Source organism: Notamacropus eugenii, chromosome 4, assembly GCF_028372415.1.
Source record: "Notamacropus eugenii isolate mMacEug1 chromosome 4, mMacEug1.pri_v2, whole genome shotgun sequence".
NCBI classification, from domain to species: domain Eukaryota; kingdom Metazoa; phylum Chordata; class Mammalia; order Diprotodontia; family Macropodidae; genus Notamacropus; species Notamacropus eugenii.
In genome coordinates this window covers 235,078,964-235,103,436 of record NC_092875.1, presented here as the reverse complement: position 1 = coordinate 235,103,436, position 24,473 = coordinate 235,078,964, and the positions used below count along the sequence as shown (strand labels likewise).

At 37.0% G+C, this 24,473-nt stretch overlaps 1 protein-coding gene across 8 annotated transcripts in view; it reads left to right on the top strand.

Annotated features, from left to right (window-relative positions):
* Positions 1 to 24,473, top strand: part of PTPRM (protein tyrosine phosphatase receptor type M) — a 984,934-nt gene that overhangs the window by 758,325 nt on the left and 202,136 nt on the right. For 3 of the 8 annotated variants that reach the window (XM_072604255.1, XM_072604253.1, XM_072604260.1), the window contains 3 exons: positions 3,858 to 3,932; positions 4,158 to 4,184; positions 9,354 to 9,541. In XM_072604255.1, coding sequence (XP_072460356.1) covers positions 3,858 to 3,932; positions 4,158 to 4,184; positions 9,354 to 9,541 — 290 coding nt within the window. The remainder of the gene's footprint in view (positions 1 to 3,857; positions 3,933 to 4,157; positions 4,185 to 9,353; positions 9,542 to 24,473) is intronic. The other 5 variants (XM_072604256.1, XM_072604254.1, XM_072604261.1 and 2 more) reach the window with 2 other exon arrangements.

Below are 24,473 nucleotides of genomic sequence, written 5' to 3'. Positions count from 1 at the left end.
ACCTTGCACAAGGGACTTGACCTCTTTTCCTCCTGCATAAAATATATGGATTGGTCTACACTCTTAAGATCCCTTCCAGCTCTAAGGTTCTGTAACTCTAGCATTTCTTAAGCACCTAGTCTGTGCTAGGTCCTAGGGATAAAAAAACAAAAATGAATTAGTCTCTTCCCTCAAGGGACCTATGTTCCATCAGGTGAGACATCATATATGTGTTTATGTAGAATGTAGATAGTACCCATAGTTTTGAAATATAATTACCTGACAAAATAAAAATTATCTTCTTTACCTCTTCTGTCTAGTAGAGAAATAAACTTTAATTCTCCTGGTGAAGGGGAAGGTTTCATTGTTGTTGTTTGCTTTTGTTTTCTTTACATATATTTTTAAAGATAATGTAATAACATTTAGGAGGACTTCCCAGCATTAGTAATAAGATTTCATATTTTTAGTTACATTTGGTATTTTGTTACTCTCAGGGGAAAGGAAATTTACTGTTACTGGGGTATCACTTTACAAGAACAAAGGATGATTTTCCAAAATGCCTTTCTCATGGTAAATATTCTCACAAATAAAGGTATTTGGAATAACTCGCCAAAATAGCTGGAACATACATCAAGTTCCGGGGTTTTTGATGTTTGAACACAGGGGAAAAGTACCCAGGACAGGAATTCTAATTTGACATTTACCTTTTTAAAGTGAGTATATTTATGGTAGGCTAGAAATTTTCATGCATAGCAGAATTCCAGTGAAAACTACATTAGCTTTCTTGGCTGACCTACCATTGGGCAATGGACAGTATTCTTTCATTTCTCTCCTCCCATTACTGTGAACAGTGAATTGGCCACATCAAAGTCTGTGTATTAGGTCTGACTCTCCTGGTGAAACTTTATCACTACTCTCTTAAGGCCTTTGCAATAACAAAAAGGCAGTTTCTGAGGGAGGAAAATTGCCTTGGAAAGTGTTTGGTTGACCACCAGGCTGCAGGCACCATTCAACTTAACAGGCATTTTTAAAGCATCCACTACATGAAAGACATTAAAAGCAGAATAAGTATGAATGTGTGAGAAATCTTTAGGTGATAGAGAACTATGAGAAATGGAGTAGCTATGGGAAATCAAAAGCAAGAGGGACTTTTTAATTTGTAGGAGAAGTAAGAACTGAAGTAGCAAGATATAGAAATAAACATCAAAATATTTTTGAGGGATGGAAATGTGCCCTCCATGTCATGTAGATTATGTTGCCTATCACAAGTGATTATGAAAGGGGATAAGGCATAGTATGTAAAGGAGATGAGTGGTTTTCAGGAATGAAAACAGTGGGACTGCATGTTGTAGTGAAAAGAGGACTCCCTCTGGATTCTGAGGCCCTGGATTCAAATCTCACCTCTGAGGTTTACTGCATGTGTGACCTTGGGCAAGTCCCTTTACCTCTCTATGCCTCAGTTTCCTCATCTCTAAAATGAGGGGATGCAGTAATTATCCATTCTAGCTATAGATTAGGGTCCCTTTAAAGGAACCAGTGTTTCCAGAGTTCTGTTTTTGTGAAAGATGAAATATGCATAACTATTTTATAATACAAATATTTACCAGCCCACATCATAAGTATTTGCAAATAATATAACAAACGACATCGCTCAATAACTGCTGACCTCGATTGCTTTACAGGTATACTCTGTCTTGTTGTGGTTTGTTTCATATTAGTTGAGCCACTTCATGAGCAAGCAAAGTTTTAAAGTAAATGCTTTGGAATGGGTATTTTAATCTCATCAATAATCTCCTCATTCATGCCTCTTATAATAAGAACACTTCATTATTTCAGGAGCAATATTGTTAAACAATTATCTATTTCAAAGATTCTTTTACCTACAAGTCTCTGAAATGCATTTAACTGTTTGATGTAGAAAAAAGAACACTCAGCTATGAGAACCAAGAGGCCCGAGTTCTCAGCTCAGCTCAGTCACTAGTTGGCTGTGTGAATGTGAATAATATGCACACAGATGAAGAGGTGACATTTATCTAATGAGCTTTGCATAGTATTTTATATATGTGAGTGATCTTGTGATCTTATATGTGTGAGTCATCACATAGCCCTGTGAATTGGATTCTCTAAATACCTGCCCCTTTCTACTGCACAGAGTTTTTCTAGGGATCAAGTTTGTTCAGGTCTGTAAAAGACTTCTGTAAATATAGGACAATTAGTACTGTACTAAGACTACATAATAAAAACCAAACACTGAAAAATCCCTGCAAAAAAGCATACAATCATAGATTTAGAGCTGGAAGAGACCTGGGAAATTATTTGGTGTCCCATCCTTTCAGTTTTACAGATGAGAAATAGAAGTGAGAGAGACTTGGGCAAGATCACATAAGAAATAAAATGCCCAAGCCAGTATTTGAACTCAGATCCTCTCATTCCCAATTTGGTTCTCTCCACTACCATACATTAGCTAATAGGAGAGATGGCAGATAAACATGTCATGAGCTTAAATTTAATGGAGCAATTATGAAAGGCAGTTAAGTGCTTAATACTGAATGTTGAGTATGATTGCTTGAATCTATTCTAACCCTTTTTTCATTCATGTACCCGAATGAAACTAAAAGTGAAGGAGGGAAAGTCATTTTCAAAGTAAAGCAAAAGTGTACTTAATGATAGGGGTTAATAATTTTGAATGAAAAAGAATAAATTTGAAGTTTTATTGGGTTAGGTTTGAGAGTTGATGTTGCATCATCAGGGATTATTGGTGAAAGGGAATTCGTTGAATGACCGGGTTCTAGGAAAGATTTCTAAAAAAGAGGATGAGATGTTATTGTTCAAGTAATCAAGTCAACACACGATAAAGTGCTTCCAGACTGGGGATGTATGTATGGGACTAAAGAGAGATAGATAGATATATACATACATACGTACATACATGCATACATACATATGATTTTTACATATTATAAACTAACATATCTACTATAGCCTTACTCATTAATAGTGAAAGAATAGAGACTCAGATAAGTGACAGATAGGTGAATGAATAGATTTACCAGCCCAAGAAAGAAACTTTCTCTTTGCAAAATTAAATTATTGCAAATGTACATCACACAGTGAAAAATATATTACAAATTAAAACTTGGCAAGACTATTTCACCAAAAGTAAATAGAAAGGTGAAGGAGAACAATAGTTCTATAACATTTCATTGAAGATTAGGGGAAAAAAAGATTTTAAATAAATATCTGGAAATAGATCAGTGAGAATGACTAGTTTTTCAGGCAAACAAATAATTTTATAAATTAAATCAGAACAGTAGAGCTGGGGAGGACTTCAGAAATATCTTGACTGGTGCCTTCCAATTTTACAGCTGAGGAAACTAAGGCCAGTATTTGTGTTGATTTCACATACCAGCATTCCTGTTGAACAATTTTTGAAAATTGTTGTTTTGTTCTCTTTCTGTTTCTCAAAAAGTACATAGTTATTTACTTGTAGTACAAAAGTAGCTTTGTGAAATCAGAAAACAGAACTATACCAGACAAAGCTAGAAGTCATGACAAAAGTCAAAGGACAGACTTTGTTTAGTCAAAACGGGTTTTTGATTAAAATTTTAAGTGATAACAGGGTACCACCTCCCAAGTACAGGTTTCTGCCTTCAAAGACAAATAGAAATTTCTCATGCCAGGGATCAGGCTGGTCCTTCTTGGTACAATGACAGTGACAATAATTGCTACATAGGCTTTTGGCAGATCACTGAGTTGTTGCTGACATCAGCGATCTGAACCAGGACTGAACCCCGAGCATCCTCCCCACCAAGTGGCTTCCAATTTTCTAGTGCAGTGACCTCTCTGCTGTCAATGACTAGATTTTCTTTTCTTTACAGCTGTATCTTCACCATCATCTTTTACAATGAAAACTAATACACTGAGCACCACAGTGCCTAATTCCTATTACCCAGGTAACTGATTTTTTTTCATTGTTTCATCTCTTCTAAACCCCTCAGCAATCAGAACCAATCAGTGCCCACGTTACTATATTCATAGTGCTTTAGGAGCTTAATAATATGTTTGACATGTTGTAACCAGATGCTTTCTACGGGGACAGGGGGGAACTTTTCATCAATCATTTACTGTTCTTTCTCTTTTTACCTTTTCTGCATTGACCTGCTTATGATGTATGACAGATCCATTTGTGCCAACTGCAATTTTAGGTGAGAACATTTCCCTTTATCAAAGTTTATTGCAGGAATAATTTGGAAAGTCAGCGCCCACTCTCTAAGAGACTGACATTTTTATTCTGTATGGTACAATGATTGGGCACAGGACGTGGGGGAGGGAAGTAAAAAGAATGTTTTTAAAGCATTCTCCCTTGAGAAGGAAGGTTGCCTGCATGTGTGCTGGGGACAATGCCAAATTTCTGCTGTCAGATTCAAGTCAGACAGCACTCTTCCAGGAGGCTCCTTAACTGGAGGAGATCGAGATGCTCCACATAGGTTTGAGCATGCAGAAAGAGTACAACATCTTCCAAATTAGCAACGTTAGACGTCTGAGAGCTGAATTTTGCCCAGTGTGATAATCATAGAAATGAAAATAGTCTGTCATTATTTTCAGTTATTTCTATATACTATGAACTTCAATTTTGAAAATAGCATTTTTCTAATTATACCAAATATACAGAAAAATAAAATTGTAAAAATAAAATTTGGCCACCTACCAGATCTTGGTGAGGCTCACAGTACCACCAATTTTCCAATGTGTCTGTCACACAGTGAAATTTCAAAGGAGCTGATATTTTGAACAGTGAAATGACAAGATGGCACTTAACAATCTGATGATTTATTATTTGTCAGATGTCACTGGAAATGAAATAAGGTGTTAGCCCTGTGGGGCACAAAGCATTTAAAGTATGAAATGTTTCCAGCACAAGGGGATGGGGGTGGGGGTGGGAGTGGGGTAATGTCCCTTGTGTCCAGTATGAGAAGGGTGAAGAGAGATGGCATTACCTGGCTATGATAACAAAATGAGCATGAGCTGCTGTTGCATTTGAGACGCATAAGTAACCAGAGTGTATCATGGCTTGTGTTCTCTTTCTATTACTAACCATACCGAAAAGGAGCACAGCAAAAACGGCATCAAGGTATATAACAATTCATTGTAGCCAGAGTTCCATCCTCAATTGTTCTAACTTCTTCCTAATTCTCTTTTACAAAGGTTTATATCTTTGCAACTGTCAATTTTTTTCCTCCTGTGCTTCTCTTTTCTCTCTTTATGATTTTGTATTAGTGTAATTTTTTTCTATTGTGTTGTCTGAGCTTGAGCCTCTGTGTTGCCAAAGTAAGACAAAGCAGGGGCAGCCACATAGGAAAGGGCAGAAGACTCAGAACTTGGGTTGCTGAACTCTTGTGGCAGGGAGAGTGCTAATGGTGCCTCCCCTTTGTTTCAGTGCCAAGTCTAAAGCAAAGAAATGCAACATTTCTGCACTTACATGAGTGGGGGACAAGTTAATCACAGCTACCATAACAACGTAATCTGCATGCAAATGACATCCGCAGAATCTTTGGACAGACTGAGTTTTGAGATTTCTTTGTGTGCTGTAGCATTCATTCAGCACTTTGTCTGGCAGATATTCTGACCTTGGAGAAGTTGTGAGTGGGGAGGGCTAAGCCACAAATTGTCAAAAGGTAGAAAATATTCAGATTTCAGAATAAGATAATCATAAGCTTATTAAATCAATTTTAGGGTAATGGACTTTTTTATAAAGTTACTACTTTGTAATTATTGAGCCCCAATGACTTTTTTTTTAAAAAATGTATTAGTCTTCTGTATGGTGAAATAATCACTTAAAGAGGACAATTTTGGTAGTAGTATCAAAGTACACAGGTTGGAGACTAACTCAACTAAACTGATAAATATTCTATATAGCATCCATTGCTGTCAGAGTAACCAATGACAGTGCTTTGGAGTTCTATTTCTTTAGACTGATCATGTAGTGTTGATATAAATCCTTACGAAGCATAGTAGGCATTAGTCAAGTCAACACATGATTCTTTTCTCCCAACTCTCCCACCCCTCACCCTTGTGAGACCAAACACTTGAATAACTTGCCTTGTATTATTTTTTTTTATGGCAGTAGTGGTGTTGGTGATAATAGTTTCTCTTTTAAATATGGGGAAGCAGAGCTTTTTCATGTACCCAGAGTGATTTAATCATTCAGGCACTTCCTCAGTCATTCATCCCAGGTGCCAGCATTCCCACATTAATGAAATAGGGCTAGTTGTTATATTTTTTTTAAGTCAACATGTGCTAAAATATATTTCAATGGAAAGATGAGATCCCAGAAAACATAGTATTGATGGCAGATCACATCACCTTTGCATCTTTGTGACTTTTTTTTTAAATAGGAAAGAGGATTTTAAAATTTCTTCTAATAAAGTAAATATTCATCCGAGTATCTCTCAGAACTTGAAAATAATGGACACATTCAGTATATCAAAATGAGAATCCTTGATTTTCTCACTGGGTCACTTTTAAAGTTCTTTACACCATCAGATTGATAAGCCTTCTGCATCTGACTATTTAAACTAATATAGAAGAAAAGATTGAAACACCCGTTCTGCTGGTATTATCAGTCTTTAAGACTGTGCATCTTTTTCCTGAATTAGTTAGACCGTACTTATCATTTAATCCTGAGACTTCAAATCCTAGGTGGAAGCTTCGGAATACTTCTTGCCCCTCGAGTTCTATTATATAGTCCTGTCTCTTTTTTAATTATGAGCATGTAATCAAGTTAGGGTCAAGAGATCAAAGATTTAGAGCTGAAAGGGATTTCAGGGTTATCTAGACCAATCCCCTCTCCAGTCATTCCACCCTTTTTTATAGATACAGAAACTGAGACCAAAAACTGTTAAGTCACTTGGTTAAGGTCACTCACGTAGTATGAGACAGGTCAGATTTGAACCTGTCTTCTCGCTCTAAATCCAGTGTTCTTTCTACTGTTCCATACAGCCTCTGGGAAGGAAAATAGAGATAAGTAGCATTTTTAAGTAGACAATTGATATAAATTTAAACACTCAGGTTGGTCCATGAACCAGATAGTTCCTTCTGGGGAACACATTTACTCGTTAACTATCTTCTTAGTCTTAGGTGCTTAGCGGGATTTTATTTTTAAAAATTTAAATCCTGCCCACAGTGATAATGAGACCATTATGTCTTTATGTATTGGGAGGTCATTTCATACATATTACACTGGGTAGCTTTAATTACAAGGGTTTAAAACTCATGAATCTGAGCAGAATTTAGCATAAGAATGGCCAGCTCTTGCATCATAACCTGCACTGCTACAAACTGGAGAATGGTTAGGTTGCTGTTTTTATTTCCATCGAATGGCCCAAATCATTTAAAGAAAGCTTATAAGGTCAGCCCACAGCAGAGAATAAATTAATAATGTGCATCCCAAAGGATCCAAAGCTGAGAGAATGAGAGAGGCACAGAGGGGAAAACTCATTAGCAGTGTTTCATTTATTATCATCTCAAGGAAAGAATGTGCTGCGTCTCAGCCCAGCTGATTTAGCATTCCAACTGGGGCTTCCATACCCCAGTTTCTAAGCCAAGTTGTCAACACTAAGCAAACCTGATAGGAAAATTTGGGGATATAATTTTGACTGTTTTAGCCAAATTTCAGTGAATCCAGATAAAAATCATAAAATCAACTTATTACACTTTTATTTTGTCTTTTGTGTCTTTAGCCACCTTGTAGTGATCCAGGTGCCATTTCAGCAACAGCAACATAAGTACACACGTGTACCACCTCTCATGCCATGCATTCCAAGGTGCTTTGCAATGTAGATAGATTTTAGATTCCAAACAAGATTCCAAACAGTACATTGGAACTGGATTTTTTTTTTAACTTCCCATCGATAAACAACTCCATTAGAAAAAAGAAAGATCTTGTGTACTTGACGTATATTAGATATTTTCATACTTTTGACCTAAAATTAGCTCCAGTTCTAGTGTTCATATTTTAGGAAAGAGATAAATCAATTTAGTGGTATATTTTGATGATTTCAGTCTGTAGAGAAGATTAAAATAGCTTCATTATGGAACATAGGTAGTTCATGCATTATGTTGACCTTTAGAAAATGATTATCTTACAGTCTTAGCATCATAAAGCTTTTCCCCACATAAAAGATTTTTTAAAATAACTAGTATTTCTGCAGCTAATGAAACTAATTTTATTAGTGCTCCTTTGTTAAAACTATGGCCTCTTTAGGCTTTTTGGACCAAATTGTAACATAATTTGGTAGACTTGGCCCTGGTATTTCAGTGAGAAAATGTAACAAGTAAAAATAAGATTCATTTAGTCATTACTTGGTTCTGGGGAATAGGAAGCAAGTGGGAAGTTATTTTCACCTCCCATTTCTTCTCAAGTGCTTCTGTTAACCACCTCCATCCTAACTTGGTGGAGAAAGTTAAGTTTGGCCCTCTGACCAAATTACTTATGAATAGGAAACGAAATTGTGAAGTTAAAAGTTCAAAATAGAAACTACCTGTAATGATTCATGTAGTACTTACTGTTGCTTATGCCCTGTTTCCTTTTTCTCCTCCTCTTTTTTTTTTCTCCTGATATGTATCTTCTTAAAAGTGCCAATAAATGGTAAGTTTGCCATCTGCCCCATTGAAAAGGTGTGGAGGGAGTGGGAATGTGTGTACTACCTCTAGATTTTTTTTTTAACAAACCAGCTGGTTCTGTTGTGTGTTGGCTTGCATGTGGTCATTTAACATTTCACATATGATATGGCCCATGATTAAAGCATGCCAAGTGGCCAGTCAGGTGACCCTTTGTCATCTCCCCTCTTGTTTGTATGTGGTATTTTTTCTTTCATTTTCATTATGTTGTATCAAATCCACACATTCATTGCAGTCCTGGCTTTAAAAACCATAAACCATTCTGTGCACTTTTATTTTGCTTACAAGGCCATCTGTAGAGAATTCATTTTGTAATAAAGAGGAGTCAACTAATCTTAGAAGGAAACAAGTCCTGCTTTATACCAAGGGGACTTGATGAAGTTTCATCTTGAAACTTTGATATGACTTAGCACGCCGTGGCTGAGGGGCTTAGTAACTCTCCTTGTCAATTAGCATTTGGAAAGCAGTTTATGGTTTGGACTGCTTTGTGAAGTGTAAATTCTTTGCCTCATTCCAATGAGCCCTGCTCTTCCCATTCAGAAGTTCTGGACATTTCTTCCTTGCTGAGCCATCCCCAGAGGGTACTGCAAGTCATAGATTTGGGTGATGACGATTGCCGGTCTCTTAGCAGACAGTGTGTTTGAAACTTAGCTTATTGATGGGTCCTTGTTCATTCTGCGCCATTCTTTTTCCAGATGAAACTCATACGATGACCAGTGACACAAGCAGCTTGGTCCAGTCGCACACTTACAAGAAGCGAGAGAATGCTGATGTGCCCTACCAGACAGGACAGCTTCATCCGGCCATCCGTGTGGCAGACTTACTCCAGCACATCACCCAGATGAAATGTGCAGAAGGATATGGCTTTAAGGAGGAGTATGAGGTGAGCATAAACTCCTCCATTTCACAGGCCTTCTGGGAAGTCTCTTTGGGCACTTCCTGTTTAAATCATAGGAAATCACAAAACAGACCCCTTAGTCAATAAGGAAGGCGTAGGATGTTCAGGTGATTAAGACTGCTGTTTGAAGGTCTTGAATGCCTCAAAGTGTTAGAAGTTAAATGTGAAGTGAATGCCTGCCTTAATCCTTTGTTTATCCTATGGAAAGAGTAATGAAATTTGAAATGACTTGAGGTAGTAGGCCCTTCTCTCTGATTTCTCTTTTCCTTTCTGTGACTTTCTTATAAATGAGGCTTGAAACCCCAAGGTATTTTATAGCAGTCATCCATAACAGGGAAAGAAAATGTCTTCTTAAATATTGCAGCCCTACCTGTGGTTATTAAATAGTACTAAAGAGTCTGATAAATGTCATGGCCTAGGACAGTAGTTATAGACCTGCCAGCATGAACCACCTCTTTTTGCCCCTACTCTCCTATTGGACATCTTTCAGTGTTACTTTCTTAAATGGTGACATTCACCTCCAGCAAGACAAACCAATGTTTGTACTTCTCTCACAATCCTCGTTAGAAGCTAGAATGTCAGAAAGCCATTCAAGAAAACAGAGAGAGCATTGGTTTGAAGAAATCTGTTACAAGAGACATACTAATACCTCCCTGACCATTGGTCTGCTTTTTTTAAATGAATACATATCCGGACTTTTTAATGACCTTATTTTTTTTTTCTAATAAAGTAAGTTCAGTCATGAAACTTCATAAAGTAGTGAGTTTTATACACTTAAAAACAGAAGCATCGGTACTTTTGTTCTCCCTAAGACCTCAGAAGGAATGATATTTAACTTGGAGTCAGGAAGAACTGAGTTCAGATCATGCCTTTGACACTTTAGCTATGCAGATGCGGGCAGGTTATTTAACCTCTCACAGCCTCAATTTCTTTATCCTTAAAATGAGGATAATAGTAACACCTATCTCACAGGATTGTTGTAAAGATTAAATGTGTTAACACAGAGTACTTTGTAAAACTTAAGTATTATGTGCACACTAAGGTACTACATGCTGTTCTTGTTCAGTGTTTTTTCAATTGTGTCCAATTCTCTGTGACCCCATTTGGGGTTTTCTTAGAAAAGAGAGTAGTTGGCCATTTTCTCCTCTAGCTCATTTTAACAGATGAAGAAACTGAGGCAAGCAGGGTTAAGTGACTCACACAGCTAGGAAGTGTGTGAGGCTGGATTTGGCCTCAGATCCTCCTAATTCCAAGGCTGGTACTCTATCCACTGTGCCATGTAGTTGCCCATACATGCATGCTGGCTCATATTATCAGTAAGACACACTAGGACAGCAAATACCTAACCTGGTCTGTAGTTTGGGTATATCTTGTCAGAAACAAATAATTTTCCATCTGTTTCAGATAGTCTCAAACTCTTATGGACGTTAACTTTGCTTCCTTCTGGCATTTAATATCAGATAACAATACCTCAGTTTTATGTCCCTGACACTTCTGTGTGGTTGTCTTGAGCTGAGCTCTCCTTTCCAGTCTCAGTCACCAGAGACTCATTATAACAACAGAGCAACCAATAGTATAGATGTTGGTCCTGTCACTGACATGCTTATGAGGAATAAGAATAGGTTTGTTTTTTTTTTTTTTTTTACCTAAAACAAAATAGGAATTTGGCTATCCTTATTTTCTTTCTGCAGAGAAACTTTTGCAGGACCATTTTAATAAGGTTATATACATAGGAACTGTTGCATGTTCCTCAAATTTTCCATTTGAGCTAACTAGTCATCTTTTAGAGAACAAACTTGAAATTCTGGGATTTAATTTTAGTAATTTAACTTACATGGCATGAAAACTTTCTTTCTTTGCATATCACCTCCCTTCCTATCCTTTTAGAGGATGAACTTAATAAGATTAAGGAAAAGAACTGAAAAGATTAAAGTAGGTAGGAAAAGTGAAATTAAAGTCATAATATATTAAGAAAAGTATAAATCCTATGAATAGGAATGGTACCTTGATGCTATCTAGTACCTTGTATGCAAATGATGCTTAAATGTTTGGTGAGTGCTAACAAGAAAGAGATGAGAGAGTCCATCAAATAATTCACAGATTAATCCAACACCATTTGGGGGTACCTTATTTTTCAAAACCTGTAAGTCTTTGAGTCTTAAAAAAACATTCAGGGTGAAAATACCTACGGGCATCCCCACATAAATTTGGCCCAAACAAAAGACATTTCCTAAGAGTATATTAAATAATATAGTAATCCTATGATAACATCCTTGGTCTTGCTCATTTTTAATATCGTTCCCATGGAATTAATCTCTTTTCTCTCGAACTTTGTAACTGCCTGCTATCACACATATATGGAACTACTTACGAACGTCAGTCAGGATGCCAGTACATGGAAATAATGTAAAATAATTTTTCATTCAGATAGCCTGAATGAGGGTTCTGATTTTGAGATGTAAACTCATATGGTAGCTTATTTTAAAGCAGATGGTAATGACTCCTTTAAAGTTGTCACACTTTGTCATGCATTGGTTGACTGACGGGAATGGAACTAAAGAAGATGAAAAATGGGAAGAGTTGAACCAAGCCCAAGTGTCTCACTTCACATCAATGACTTCATGATTTCATTGAAAGTTGTCACAACCTGGCCACTTCCTATCTTTCCAGGCTTTTTCTGCTTTACTTCCTTCTATGGACGCTACAATCCAAGCTACAGTGAGTAAATCAGTCATGGAGCCTTTATGAAGCTCTTAGTATGTGTCGAGCACTGTGCTAAATTCCAGGGATACAAAGAAAGGCAAAGACGCTTCCTTCCCTTAAGGAGCCTACATTCTAATGGGGAAGACAACATGTAAACAAATAAGTATATACAATGTTAGAATGTAAGGGAATGTTAGAAGAGAAGGGACTAGCAGAGGGGGAACTGAGAAGGTCATCCTGCAGAAGATGGGATTTGAGAAAGCAAGAGAATTAACAGGCAGATGTGAAGAGTTACCGATGGGAGATAGAGTGCTTGTTACATGAGAGAAACAACAAAAATAAATAAGGCAGTCTACCTAGATCACAGAGTGTGTGCAAAAGAGATTTGGAAAGTGGAAGCCAGGTTTGAAGAGCTTGAAATGCCTATTTCCTGAAGATTATAGGAAAACACACCCCAATAATTAGAGGTATGGCACGATCTGATTGGTCGTACAATTTAGACTAATCACTTTGGAAACTGAACGAAGAATAAATAGGAATGAAGAAACATTTAAGAAAGACAACCAGTGATCCAGCTGAGAGGGGATGAGGACCTAAACTAGGGTCACTCCATCTCCCATCTCCATGCCTTTGTACTAGCTTCCTGGGATGATCTCCCTTGTGAACTCGTTGAGGGTAGAGGCTGTTTTTGCCTTCCTTTGTATCCCCAGCATTTAGCTCAGTGTCTAGCAGATAGATAGTGTTTAATAAATGACTTGCTGACTAAAGGAGTGATATTCATATTCCTTCCAGAGGTGCAGATTGCAACCTGCTCATGCCATCTGATTTGGGGATTGTTGTCCCTGTTCTCCTACGTAGGGTTCTCCTATCCTTGGAGGATCTAGCCATTATGCTGAAGTCCTTTCTTTAGGCATTTTTTCTCATTTCTTGGGTACAAGGGCACTTGTACTCTATCACTATCTATCTGGTATCCTTCTTTGTCAATATATGATTCTGACCATCAATATATGACTGATCATTTCCTGTATGTTGTTCCCTGTGACACTTCTTACATGTAGGTTATCAGTGGAAATGTGCAGCATTCTTTTTACACCTGCCATGTGCCCTGAAATACAAACTAGAAGGGAAACAAACTTAAAAGTATCGGGGAATTTATCTTTTGAGATATCTGGAAGGAAAAGATAGAGAATGTTGCTCAAGAAACCACACATAACTATTGACCCATATGCCCAATTTCTCATATCTAAAAATTTAATGGGAATAAGCTATTCACAAATATAAGGTGTCATTGAAGAAAATATGGGAAGGGGGCAATTAGGCTTTTTAAAATCTAAGGCAGGCCACATCTTCACAATCATAATATTAACTGAAAGATGCAGAGAATACAGGGTCCCACTGTATTTATGTTTGTTAAGTATAAAACAGAATCTGACTTGTTGTAGAACAAAATACAATCTCAAAATCTCTGCTCCAAGAGAATGTCTCCCATAAAAATGTTAAGATTATATAAAACCCTTAATAGAAGATAGCCACAAAGATAACTCTTTTAAGCAATCCTTTTATCATTAACATTACCTGGGGGATAAAACAGAGATTGGAAACCAAAAGTATTCAAGTGCCCCAATTTACAGTGCAGAGTTCAAAAGGAAGAGATATCCCTGCACATGGTGAGAGCCTCCAAATGCTTCTGTTTATGGATGATTTTGTGACAATAATGCCATGGTTCCTTCTTGGCAAGATCTGTGACCACTTAAAAGAGAATTCCAAGAATACACACAGGAAAAAAATGGATGAAGAACAAATGCTTGTTATCCAAACCGTGATATGCAATCCAGGATAGATAAACTACTGAGTTAGTCCCATCTGTACATGTATATTATATAAGTACTACAAAGAGACAGTAATCTGGGACCATAACAATGAGTCAATCAACAGGCATCTAAGTGCCCATTAAGCATCTATTAAGTACAGTGTGTAGGGTATTGTACCGGACAGTAGGAATACAAATGTGGTAAATTAAACAACCCCTACTTGTAATGCACTTAGATTCTAACAGGGAAGACAACAAAGGCTTATGTAAGTATATACAGAATTAATATAAAAAGAATACATATAAAGAAAGAGAGAGTGATTAAGTACAAAGTGATTTGAGAAGGAAAGCACTCACAGCTGAAAAGAACGGGAAAGTATTTTAGCTTCATCCAGAAGGAAGACAAGGCTTTTACATGGTAGAAATGGGAAGGGAGTGCATTTCAGTCATGGAAAATAGCCAACGCAAAGGCAATGGAGATGGAAGACAAAGTGTTATGAATGAGAAACTGAAAGGCAGCTGGATCACAGAGTAAAAGAGAGGGAGAAAATATACAGTGAAGATGGAAAGATTGTTAAGGCAAGGTTATGAAGAACGTCAGAAACTAAACAGAGAAGTGTATATGATTCTTGGGGCAACAGAAAGATACAAGAACATACCAAGTAGAGGAAATTAGATTGAATCTGGAAAATGATGCAACACTTCCAGTGACCCTGAGGTGCTTCCTGGCCCCCAGGTTCATCTTTCTAATGTCAGTTTTCTTCCAGTTAGGCTATATTTTGGGGAATCATAGACCACCACAATTTTCAAAGAATCACAACTAGGGTTGACCCAAGGGAAATGGACAGCTCACATTTGTCCTACTACCTGTGGAATGTTAAAAGACATAGAGCTAGGGTTCTCAACTTTTTTCAGTCTCCTGTAAAACTGAAAGGAGAGAGAGAACTTCTGTTCCTTTTCTGTTCAGTCATCTGTGGCTCTCTGAGTACACCTTATGGTACCTTCTATCTATTCTCTCTATATATTTGTATATACCTACGTATTAGCATGTTGTCTTCTTGTTAAAATAAGCTCCTTGAGGGCAAAGGATTATTTTTGCCTTTGCTTGTATCCTCAATATTTAATTCAGTGCTTTGCATATAGTAGGAGCCTACTAAATGCTTGTGGATTGACAGATGATTCAATAACGAAAGAAAATAAATTTTTGAATTCATACATATGCATGTGAAAGATAAAATACATTTTTGTCAGGACTACTGTATTCAGTATATAGCAAGATTTTGGGTACGATAAAGTTGTTCAGTATTTATCAGAACACAGTTAAATGAATTAGTGAGACACTTGATCTCAGCTTTCTCCTAACACATCTTCTCAATCAAGAGGGTTGAGTTTTGTGGGGGTTTTTGGGAGTTTTTTTGGTATAGTTTTTGAAAGAGAGCTACCTATCATGTTTAGCCTCGTTTGTTTCTTGCTTTTTGTTTGATTAAGAAATAGGACTGATGATCCTGATTCATAGAGTCAAGTTGCTCTAAATGGAGTTGATACTTCCGAAACACAGCAAGAATATGATATGTTCCTGCCAGGGTAGAGCAAAATGTTGTAACTTCATTGATTCAAAATCAATTCAAAGTTTCTGGTTATTGTAATAATCCATTAGCTTATCTTTTACTGGGTTTTTATCAGTATTTTTTTCTTCACTTAATAAGAAGGGCTTCGTATACAAACCTCATTCACTTGGTTTTTAGTCAGCAGTAATTATTCCCAAAACTGTTGCTTTCAAATTTTTCAGATGAACTATAATATTCCCTCCCTTTCCCACCCCCAGCTTCTTAGCCTTCTTTCCAGTCCACAATTTTTTTAACTAACACTGCTGAGTTAGGAATAATCCAGTGCAACAATACAGGTCTTTACTGAATATTACTTGTCTCTCTGGAAGTACCAATACCCTTGTTTGGAAACTCATGACATTTAGCACCTTGGATAGATCCTCCTTAGAGTTTTACTGGATGACAAGGGCAAGAATTTGACAATATGAGAAAGCATAGACTGACTTTGATCTGCTTCATTTGAAAGAATACCTACCTGCATGATGTTATAGGCATTTTCTCATTTCATTCCCAACTTTTTCTCACCAGCAGTCTCTGCCGTGGGGTCCTGCTCTCATGATTGATGTTGGTCTCTCCTAGACACTATTTCAGGAAAGGGCCCAGTCATGTTTCACTTCACTCCCTACTCTAACTCTCTGCTCTTGTCTTCCTCTTCCACAGTTGTTGTTGTTAGTTGTTTTTTCAGTCTTGTCTGACTCATCCTAACCCTATTTGGGGTTTTTTTGGCAGAGATACTGAAATGATTTACCATTTCCTTCTTTGGCTCATTTAACAGATGAGAAAACTGAGGCAAATGGGTTAAGTGATTTGCCCCTGGTCACATAGCTAGTAAGTATCTTGAGGCCAGCTTTGAACTCAGGAAGATAAGTCTTCCTGACTTCAGGCCCAGCACTCTATCCATGGTACCATATAGCTGCCCCTCTTCCACAGTACTGTATCCTAAAAATTAAAATAGTAATATAGGCTCTCAGCTGAGCATACATTTATGTCCACTTTCTGTTAGCCTGAAGGATGTTTCTTTTGCTATAGATAGATAGATAGATAGATAGATAGATAGATAGATAGATAGATAGATAGATAGATGATAGATAGATAGATAGAGATAGAGATATGTGAATATTCCTGCAATCATTCTGTGAGCTTCATTCAGTTGTTAAAACTCTGAAAATACTCAGCTTCTTTTTTTCCCACGTCAAACCTGTGATTTCTTTGGCATAGAGAATACCCAAAGAGAAAATTCTCTCTCTCTCAATACACGTGGGCTCCTGCACTGAAACATATAATCTTAAATAGTTGCCTGTATCCCAGAGAAGTTATAACTTCTCTACAATCACACACAGCCAGTAGTTTTCAGAAGTTGGACCTGAATCCAGATCTTCCTCCCTCTGAGGCTGACTCTCCATCCTCTATACTAGGCCTCCTTTCCCACCCAGGATCATAGGACCAAGAATATAAAGCTCAAATGGAAATTGGAGATAATTTATTCAAACCCTCTCATTTTTCAGATGAACAAAGTGAAATCCATTGAAAACATATGATTCACCCTTCCTCCCAAGGTTGTTGTGGGTATTTGTAAAGCACTTAGCATAGTGTCTAGCACATAGTTCGTCCTTATATGTGGTTGTTCCCCATTCCCATCCCCAAGGTGATAACAGGTAGCAAACAAGTAGCCGTACCAAGAGTCAAATGAAATCTTTTGACTTCAAATCCGAAATATTAGTCACTTGGAAACAGATTTGGCATGCTCCAAACCAATGACCTGTGGTTTCTGCTGTTCTCTACTAAACCCACTTCTGTCACTTACTATCTGTATGATTTTGGAAAATCATTTAACTATTCAGTTTCCTTTTCTCCAAAATAAGGGAATTGAACTAGATAGCTATTAGTTCCCATCAGCCTCTAAATTATTTTGTTTTATGGGCTTGATAGCTGTGAAGAGGTTTCCAGTTATATGTCATGGTATCGCCTTGTAAGTAAAAGATACCATTTTGGTACTTGTTCAGTTGTTTCAGTTGTATCTAACTCTTTGTAGCTCCATTTGGAGTTTTTTTGGCAGAGATACTGGAATGGTTTGCCATTTCCTCCTCCAGATCATTTTGCAGATGAGGAAACTGAGGCAACCAGGGTTAAGTGACTTGCTCAGGACTGTACACAGCTAGTATGTATCTGAGACTAGATTTGACCTCAGGTCTTCCTGAATCTGCAGTTGGCACTCTACACACTTCTTGACTCTAGGCCTAGCACACTATCTACCGTGCCACCTAGCTGCCCTCATTTGGGCATGTCTATAACTAAACTATGGCTTCCAGAGGCCAAAGCTCAGGTGTGACTGCTGGCGTGTTTGCCTTTGCCCTTCATGACCGTGCACCATCCTGCCTTTTCAGTCTTCTTACATCTTGTCCACTTTACCCTTTCCTTGCACTCTAAGTGGTGATTGGCCTTTTTTCTATTCCTGTCACATGACATTCCATTTCCCAGTCCCATGACTTTGTTCTATCTGTCCCCTCTGCCTGGAATGCTCTTCCTCCTTACCTTCTCTTCCTGGCTTGCTGGCTTTCTTCAAGATTCACAATAAATTCGACCCTCTGAGAGAGACCTTCCCGCATTCTCCTGATGGTTAGTGCCTTCTCCATGAGATTACCTTCCATATGTACTCTGTGTATCTGATGTGTAAGTGTTGTTTGCATGCCATCTCCCACATTAAAATGGGAGAATGGCAGATCCTTGAAGGTAACAACTATGTTTTTGCCTTTCTTTGTATCTTCAATATGTGGCACAGTGCTTGTCACATGGGAAACTACTTAATAAAAAATTTGTTGACTGACTGACTAAATTCCCTTCGATAGGATTCAAGATGGAGTCCATTTGCAAAAGTTATGCTTTATAGAAAATCTTATAACTTTGGTGGGAGAATAGAGTGAACCAATAACATTTGGGAGAGGGAATAACAAGTCATTGTATTCATCTTCAGGGCTCAATAATTTCTTCGTCAAGTGTCATGTAGAATCAAAAGTGCTTATTATAATGAAATTATTAAATGAATAGGCAGATTTTGATTGTATTCATTCTTGTGTACCTTCAGAGACTGAGAACAGACAAAATTACAGTGGGTTTTTTTTTAAATATGTAGCATCTATTCAACCTTTTGTATCAGAAATAGAATTTTTGTAGTTGTTAAACTTAGGAAGCTCTAAGAAATTGCATTTAACGTAGGAATCAGAATGCCCTTTCTTTAAAAAGGCTTATATTGTTAACTTTGGCAAGGTAGCATTTCAGAAAAAAAGAGCATTAAATTTTATACATTAAGGTCAAATAGCATTGGCCCTCTTGTCATTAGATGGAGAACTGGTGAATAGAACAGCCCTCCCTATTATATAGTAAGAATGAAGAAAGCTTCTGTGATGTTACCTTTTGTTATAAATAGTCAGAAAAGTAAAGAGAGAATGTCCTGAAAAACCGCTGTACGTTTATATAGTGTTTGTCATAGAATACTAAGCCCCAGGACCTGTTGAAATAATCAATTACTTCAATATGGAAGCTTTCTCTGGGAATCAAATCCAAACAGCATCTATACTTCTTGCTCTGACTCCTGCCGAGTAATAATCAAGACAACCATTCTGGTTTTTTTGGTTTCTTCATTCCATATGCCGTGAAAAACAATTTATCCAGATTGTAGGATATTTTTTTCTGAAATGGAGGCTTTCCCTCTGTTGACACTGATTTTCAACCAATACTCTTTTATCTTTTCAAAGATAAAAGTGTCTGAAAATTGGCCTAAGCATTGGAAGAACTCATTACTGACGAAGTCACAGGCAGATGAATGTCCAAATAAAAGAAAGAAACATATGGTAGGGATGAGACTAAGAAGTGTTCGCTGTGAACTTTTTCATTTGATTTTGGTCTAACAAGATAGTCAGATTGCACATCTCACCGGGGAAATACAATAATTTGATTCAAAAGAAACTCAGACATGAATCACAATAAAAAAGTAAACATACTGAATTGAACAGAAAATGGCACATTGTCAGCTGATGGTAGTTCAGGGTTCTCAGGAGAAAGACGAAGGGCAAAGGGCACATTTGTTTATGTTGCTGTGAAAGAAGAACTTCAGTTCTTTTTCTCCATAGGCAAAAAGAATCAGACACTGATAAGTCTGCTGGGAGAAGCCTTCTGTGAATTTGTATGAGATGGGGAAAGAGACTAACTTCTTCCCCACCATCCCCAAGTACACACACAAACACACACACATTCACATCCAGGGAGCAGTCCAGGATTCAGTCCTTCATGCTGTAAAATTATATTTTAGTGCATAATAATAGCTCACTTTTATGTAACATTTTACAGTGATATTTTAATTTCTCAGAGGAAACTGGAGTCCTTGAGGATGACTTGTTCAAGGTCATATGGCTGTCTAACAGGAGAAGACTAATTCTCTGTCCCTGTTAGTCTGGGATGCCAAGTTCATTACACCCTTGTATTTTCAAGGCTGTATAGAACATTGGCTTGGAGTACATAAGAATTCGGGTACAATTGCAACTCTCATGATACCTTTGTCTTCTTAGAATCTCTATGTGGAACCCAAATTTTCTATTCCCTGATTCCAGTGTACAGTAAAACAAGGCTGTGATATCAAGCCTCGAAAGAAACAGCAAAAGGAAGAGAGAATGCTTTTTCCTCTCTAGGTGAACATTACTTTTCCCTGTGCGAAGGAATAATGTTTTTATGTGAATAATGTAAGGAAATATAAGCAATTCATGTAATTTTTCTTGAATACACCTGTGAAAATTAGAGAAAGGAGCCGTCCTTACAGCAGATGGATAGAAAAGATGCTGTCGCCAGCTTTGACATGTTAAATTTAAGTATAAATATTGAATAAATTTAGCAATTTATACTAAATTTTAAAATTAAAGTTAGATAAAATAAACAGCAAATAGAAATTAAATAGAAATCAATTTCCATAACAAGAACGCTGAAAAACCTAGAAGGTATTTTAGTCAGCAAAGCTTTTTAGTTCTGCACCAAATGTGCAGACATACCAGACAAAAGCGACTCCGTTTTAGAATATAAACTTTTCCCTAAAATCTGTAAGAGAATGGTGGCGGATTGTGAAAGATTATGAACAGTATCACTTTACCAAATAAGAAGAAATAATAGGAAAAACAAGCAAATTTAGAGAAAGCTGTACTAGAGACCCAGCTAAGCAAAATTATCCTAAGGGCATTTAAGAATGAAACTGGAAGGGGGAAAGATAAACTCGAAGTGAGTATTTAAGGATTTTTATCTCAAGCTCCTTCCCCATCAAGGGTGATAAAGTCATCATGTTTGGACTCATCGCAGATCCCATTTGTACTTCCTGAATGGGCAGAAATGATCCTAAAGAAAATAAAAATAGAAAGAGTGTGCAAAGGATGTCTATACAGAAGAGTAACAAAAAAACTGCAAGCCTTATTACAACAAGAGGGATTGAGAAAACATTAATTACTGACCTATATGCCAACTTTCTGTGTATTTTAAATTGTTATGAGAATAATCCATATATACATCAGGAAAATTCCACAGCAGATCACATGTTTACGATCACCCAGTTCCCAGAAAGATATATAAACGGTCCTGTTATGGTTTTTATTTGTTGGCTCTAAAGAAAGCATTTTATTCAGCAGAGCAAAATATCACCTTGAAAGCTTATGACATTTAATTTCAATCATAATATGTTGAACATGTTAATTAATATTATAAGTTTATATAATTTTATGTGAAAGATTGATAGATTATTGTTGTGTTCATCCTTCGTTTTCGAAGAGGACCATGACGTCAGAGAAATGATCATGTGACTTGCACTTGACTTTATTTTGAGTGAGAAAGGGCTGTGCCAGGTCACCAGCCTCACTTTCTCCTGAGTCATCTGGATCCAATGACCAGATATTCATTAGGATGAGTACATGAAAGATACACTAACGGAAATAATTGTCCAGTGTCCCTCTAATGAATCAAGTAGCACATAAAGCTAGGAGTCATGTGCTTACCAAAGATGTTTGCCACTGTCATGGAGAAAATCCAGTGCAGAATCCAAATTAAAGAGAGATTCTTTATAGGTCAAGCATTATTACTCTCTTTTCTTCCTGTCATGAGTGCCTTTTGTAGTCTGGTTAAGTGTATGGACCCTTTTTAAGAATATATTTTTAGTTTACAGAATAAATACACTGTATTATAAGGATATCAGTTATACTGAAATACACTTATCTATCTATCTATGTTAAAGTTCACAGACTTAAGGTTTGGAATGGTGAGATCCTATCTGTGGACAGTGAGGTCCTTTGGATAATACTGTAGGTGAATGGCATTGTGCTGATTGCATCAAGCTCAGTAATATTGTTCCATCATCACTCAGAAGAGCTTGGCCTAAGCTTCTGCGCTGGAAATTAAAAAAAAAAGAGACACAAAATGAAAAGTGCCTTTTGTAGAGACTATGATACACATTTAAACGGCCAATTGGTAGAGCTTAACTATAAATGGGTATCAATTCACCAACAAACATTATTAAGCTGCTAATATGTGCTAAACATTTTATTAGGCTCTGGGTCTACAAAAACCAAATAGTCCCTGCTGTCATGGAACTTATATTTTATTAAGTGATGAATGTATATTTGTAAACATACACACACACATACACACACATATATGGAGAGAGAGAGAGAATAAAAATAAGGGAGGGCACTAGCAGATGGGTGATGAAAGGCATCACATAAATGTGATGCTTAAACTGCATCTTTAATGAAAGAAGGAATTTTCTGACTTGGAAGTAAGGAGGGACTGTATTCGAGACATGCATGGGAGATCTCCAACCAAAAGGTGTGGAGATCAGAGATGCAAAAAACAGTAAAAATGGACCAATTTGACTAGACCATATAGTGCAGGAAAGGAATGACATAGAATGTGAATGAGAATGGAAAGATAGGTTGTACCTAGGTTGTGAAGGGATTTAAAAGACAAACCGAGAAGTTTATATTCGATCCTATAAGCAATTGGAATTTAATGAGTAACAGAGTGAAATGGTCAAACCTGCACTTAAGGAAAATCAATTTGGCAGCTATGTGAAGGATGGATTAAACTGGGATAGAGACTTGAGACAGAGCTCGATTAGGAGACCAATGCAATAGTCCAGGTGAAAGGTGATGTAGGCCTGAACTAAGTTGGTAATCACATGAGTGAGAAAGAGATGGTGTAAAAATGTATTGTGGAGATAGAAGCAGCAATATCTAGCCACTGATTACATGCATATGGTGAAAAAGAGTAAGGAGTCAAGGATGATGCTAAAATTGTGACCTTGGGAGACTAGAAGGATTGTGGTACTCTTGACAGAATTAGGGAAGTTCAGAAAAAGGTATATTTGAGAGGAAAGGTAATAAATTCCATTTTGGACACGTGTTTGAGATGTTTCTGGGGACATAGTTTGAAATGTGCAATGGATAGATGGTATAGGAAATCTATATATAAAATTTACATATAAAAAATCTATATATAAAAGCAAAGGCTTTTTGTATTTTTTAAGGTTTGTTTTTAATAAACAGAAATCTATTTCCTTTCCCTCCCACATCATAAAAAAGGGAAAACAATATGTATAGTCAAACAAAACAGTTCCTCTCAATGGTCATATTCAAAAGATATATGTCCTGTTCTGCATCCTGAGTTCATCACTCCTCTTTCTAGATGTGGAGAAAACTTTATCATTTTTTTCCTCTGGTATTATGGATGGGCAGTCATTGTGTTGATCAGAGTTCTTAGAGTTTTGAAGTTTTTAATTTTTTACCTTTTCTTTGTTCCTGGAATTATAGAAGTTGTTCTGCCACTTCATTCCTCATCAGTTTATACAAGTCTTCAAAACAGTTCATTTTCATAATATCAGTGTAACAGCAAAAATTATTTGGATCTGCACACTTCACTGCATCATTTCATACAAATCTTTCCATGTTTCTTTAAGATTATCTCTTTCTTCACTTATTATAGCACAATAGTATTCCATTTACATTCATGTACTTCAGCTTGTGGATTTGTATAGAAGATCTTTGACAGATACTGCAAATGTATGTAGGACCAGAATTAAGCAGGAGTATGATAGCAGACCAGATTTCCTTTGGGAAATTGCAGAGTACTTTTCGTGAAGGTTCACGGTTGAGTCCTGAAATAAAGACCCCCCTAAATGCTTTATAACATAAATATTCTTTAAGAGAAGTGATATGGCATAGCTGATACAGATGTAGTCAGGAAGACCTGGGTTCAGATCCTAACTCATACTGATTGCATGGTATTGGCAACTCAACCTCTCACTGCCTCCTAGGTACTCTGCTAGCATGTTAAATTGCAGAACTGTTGTTTCCAATATTTGTTGAAAGAGTTTCATCACTGGGATTTAAATGCACCAATGAAGTAATAGATTTGAACCAAAAATAATACAGAATTTCTTCTGGAGATGATATTTGGGACCATGGAGCATTCTATTCTCTGGAAATGTGAAATTGAGAATCACTCAAAAGGCAATAGAGAGGCTTATGCTCATCACGAGTAAGCTAACGATGTTCTAAACAAGAAAATACACAGAAATGGTAGAAAGGTTGCCATTGAAGAAATGTATGACCAAAACAAGTGTGCTGATCATGTGACAAGAATGAGAAATAATTACTAGACAACCTACATGCTCCATCAGTATCCTTGTGATGTCAAGAGACCAAGAGTGTTGGGTGGACTGCCTTTGATGAACTTAAGGGAAGATGTGATAGTACAGAGAGGCATGGTTTTTTTT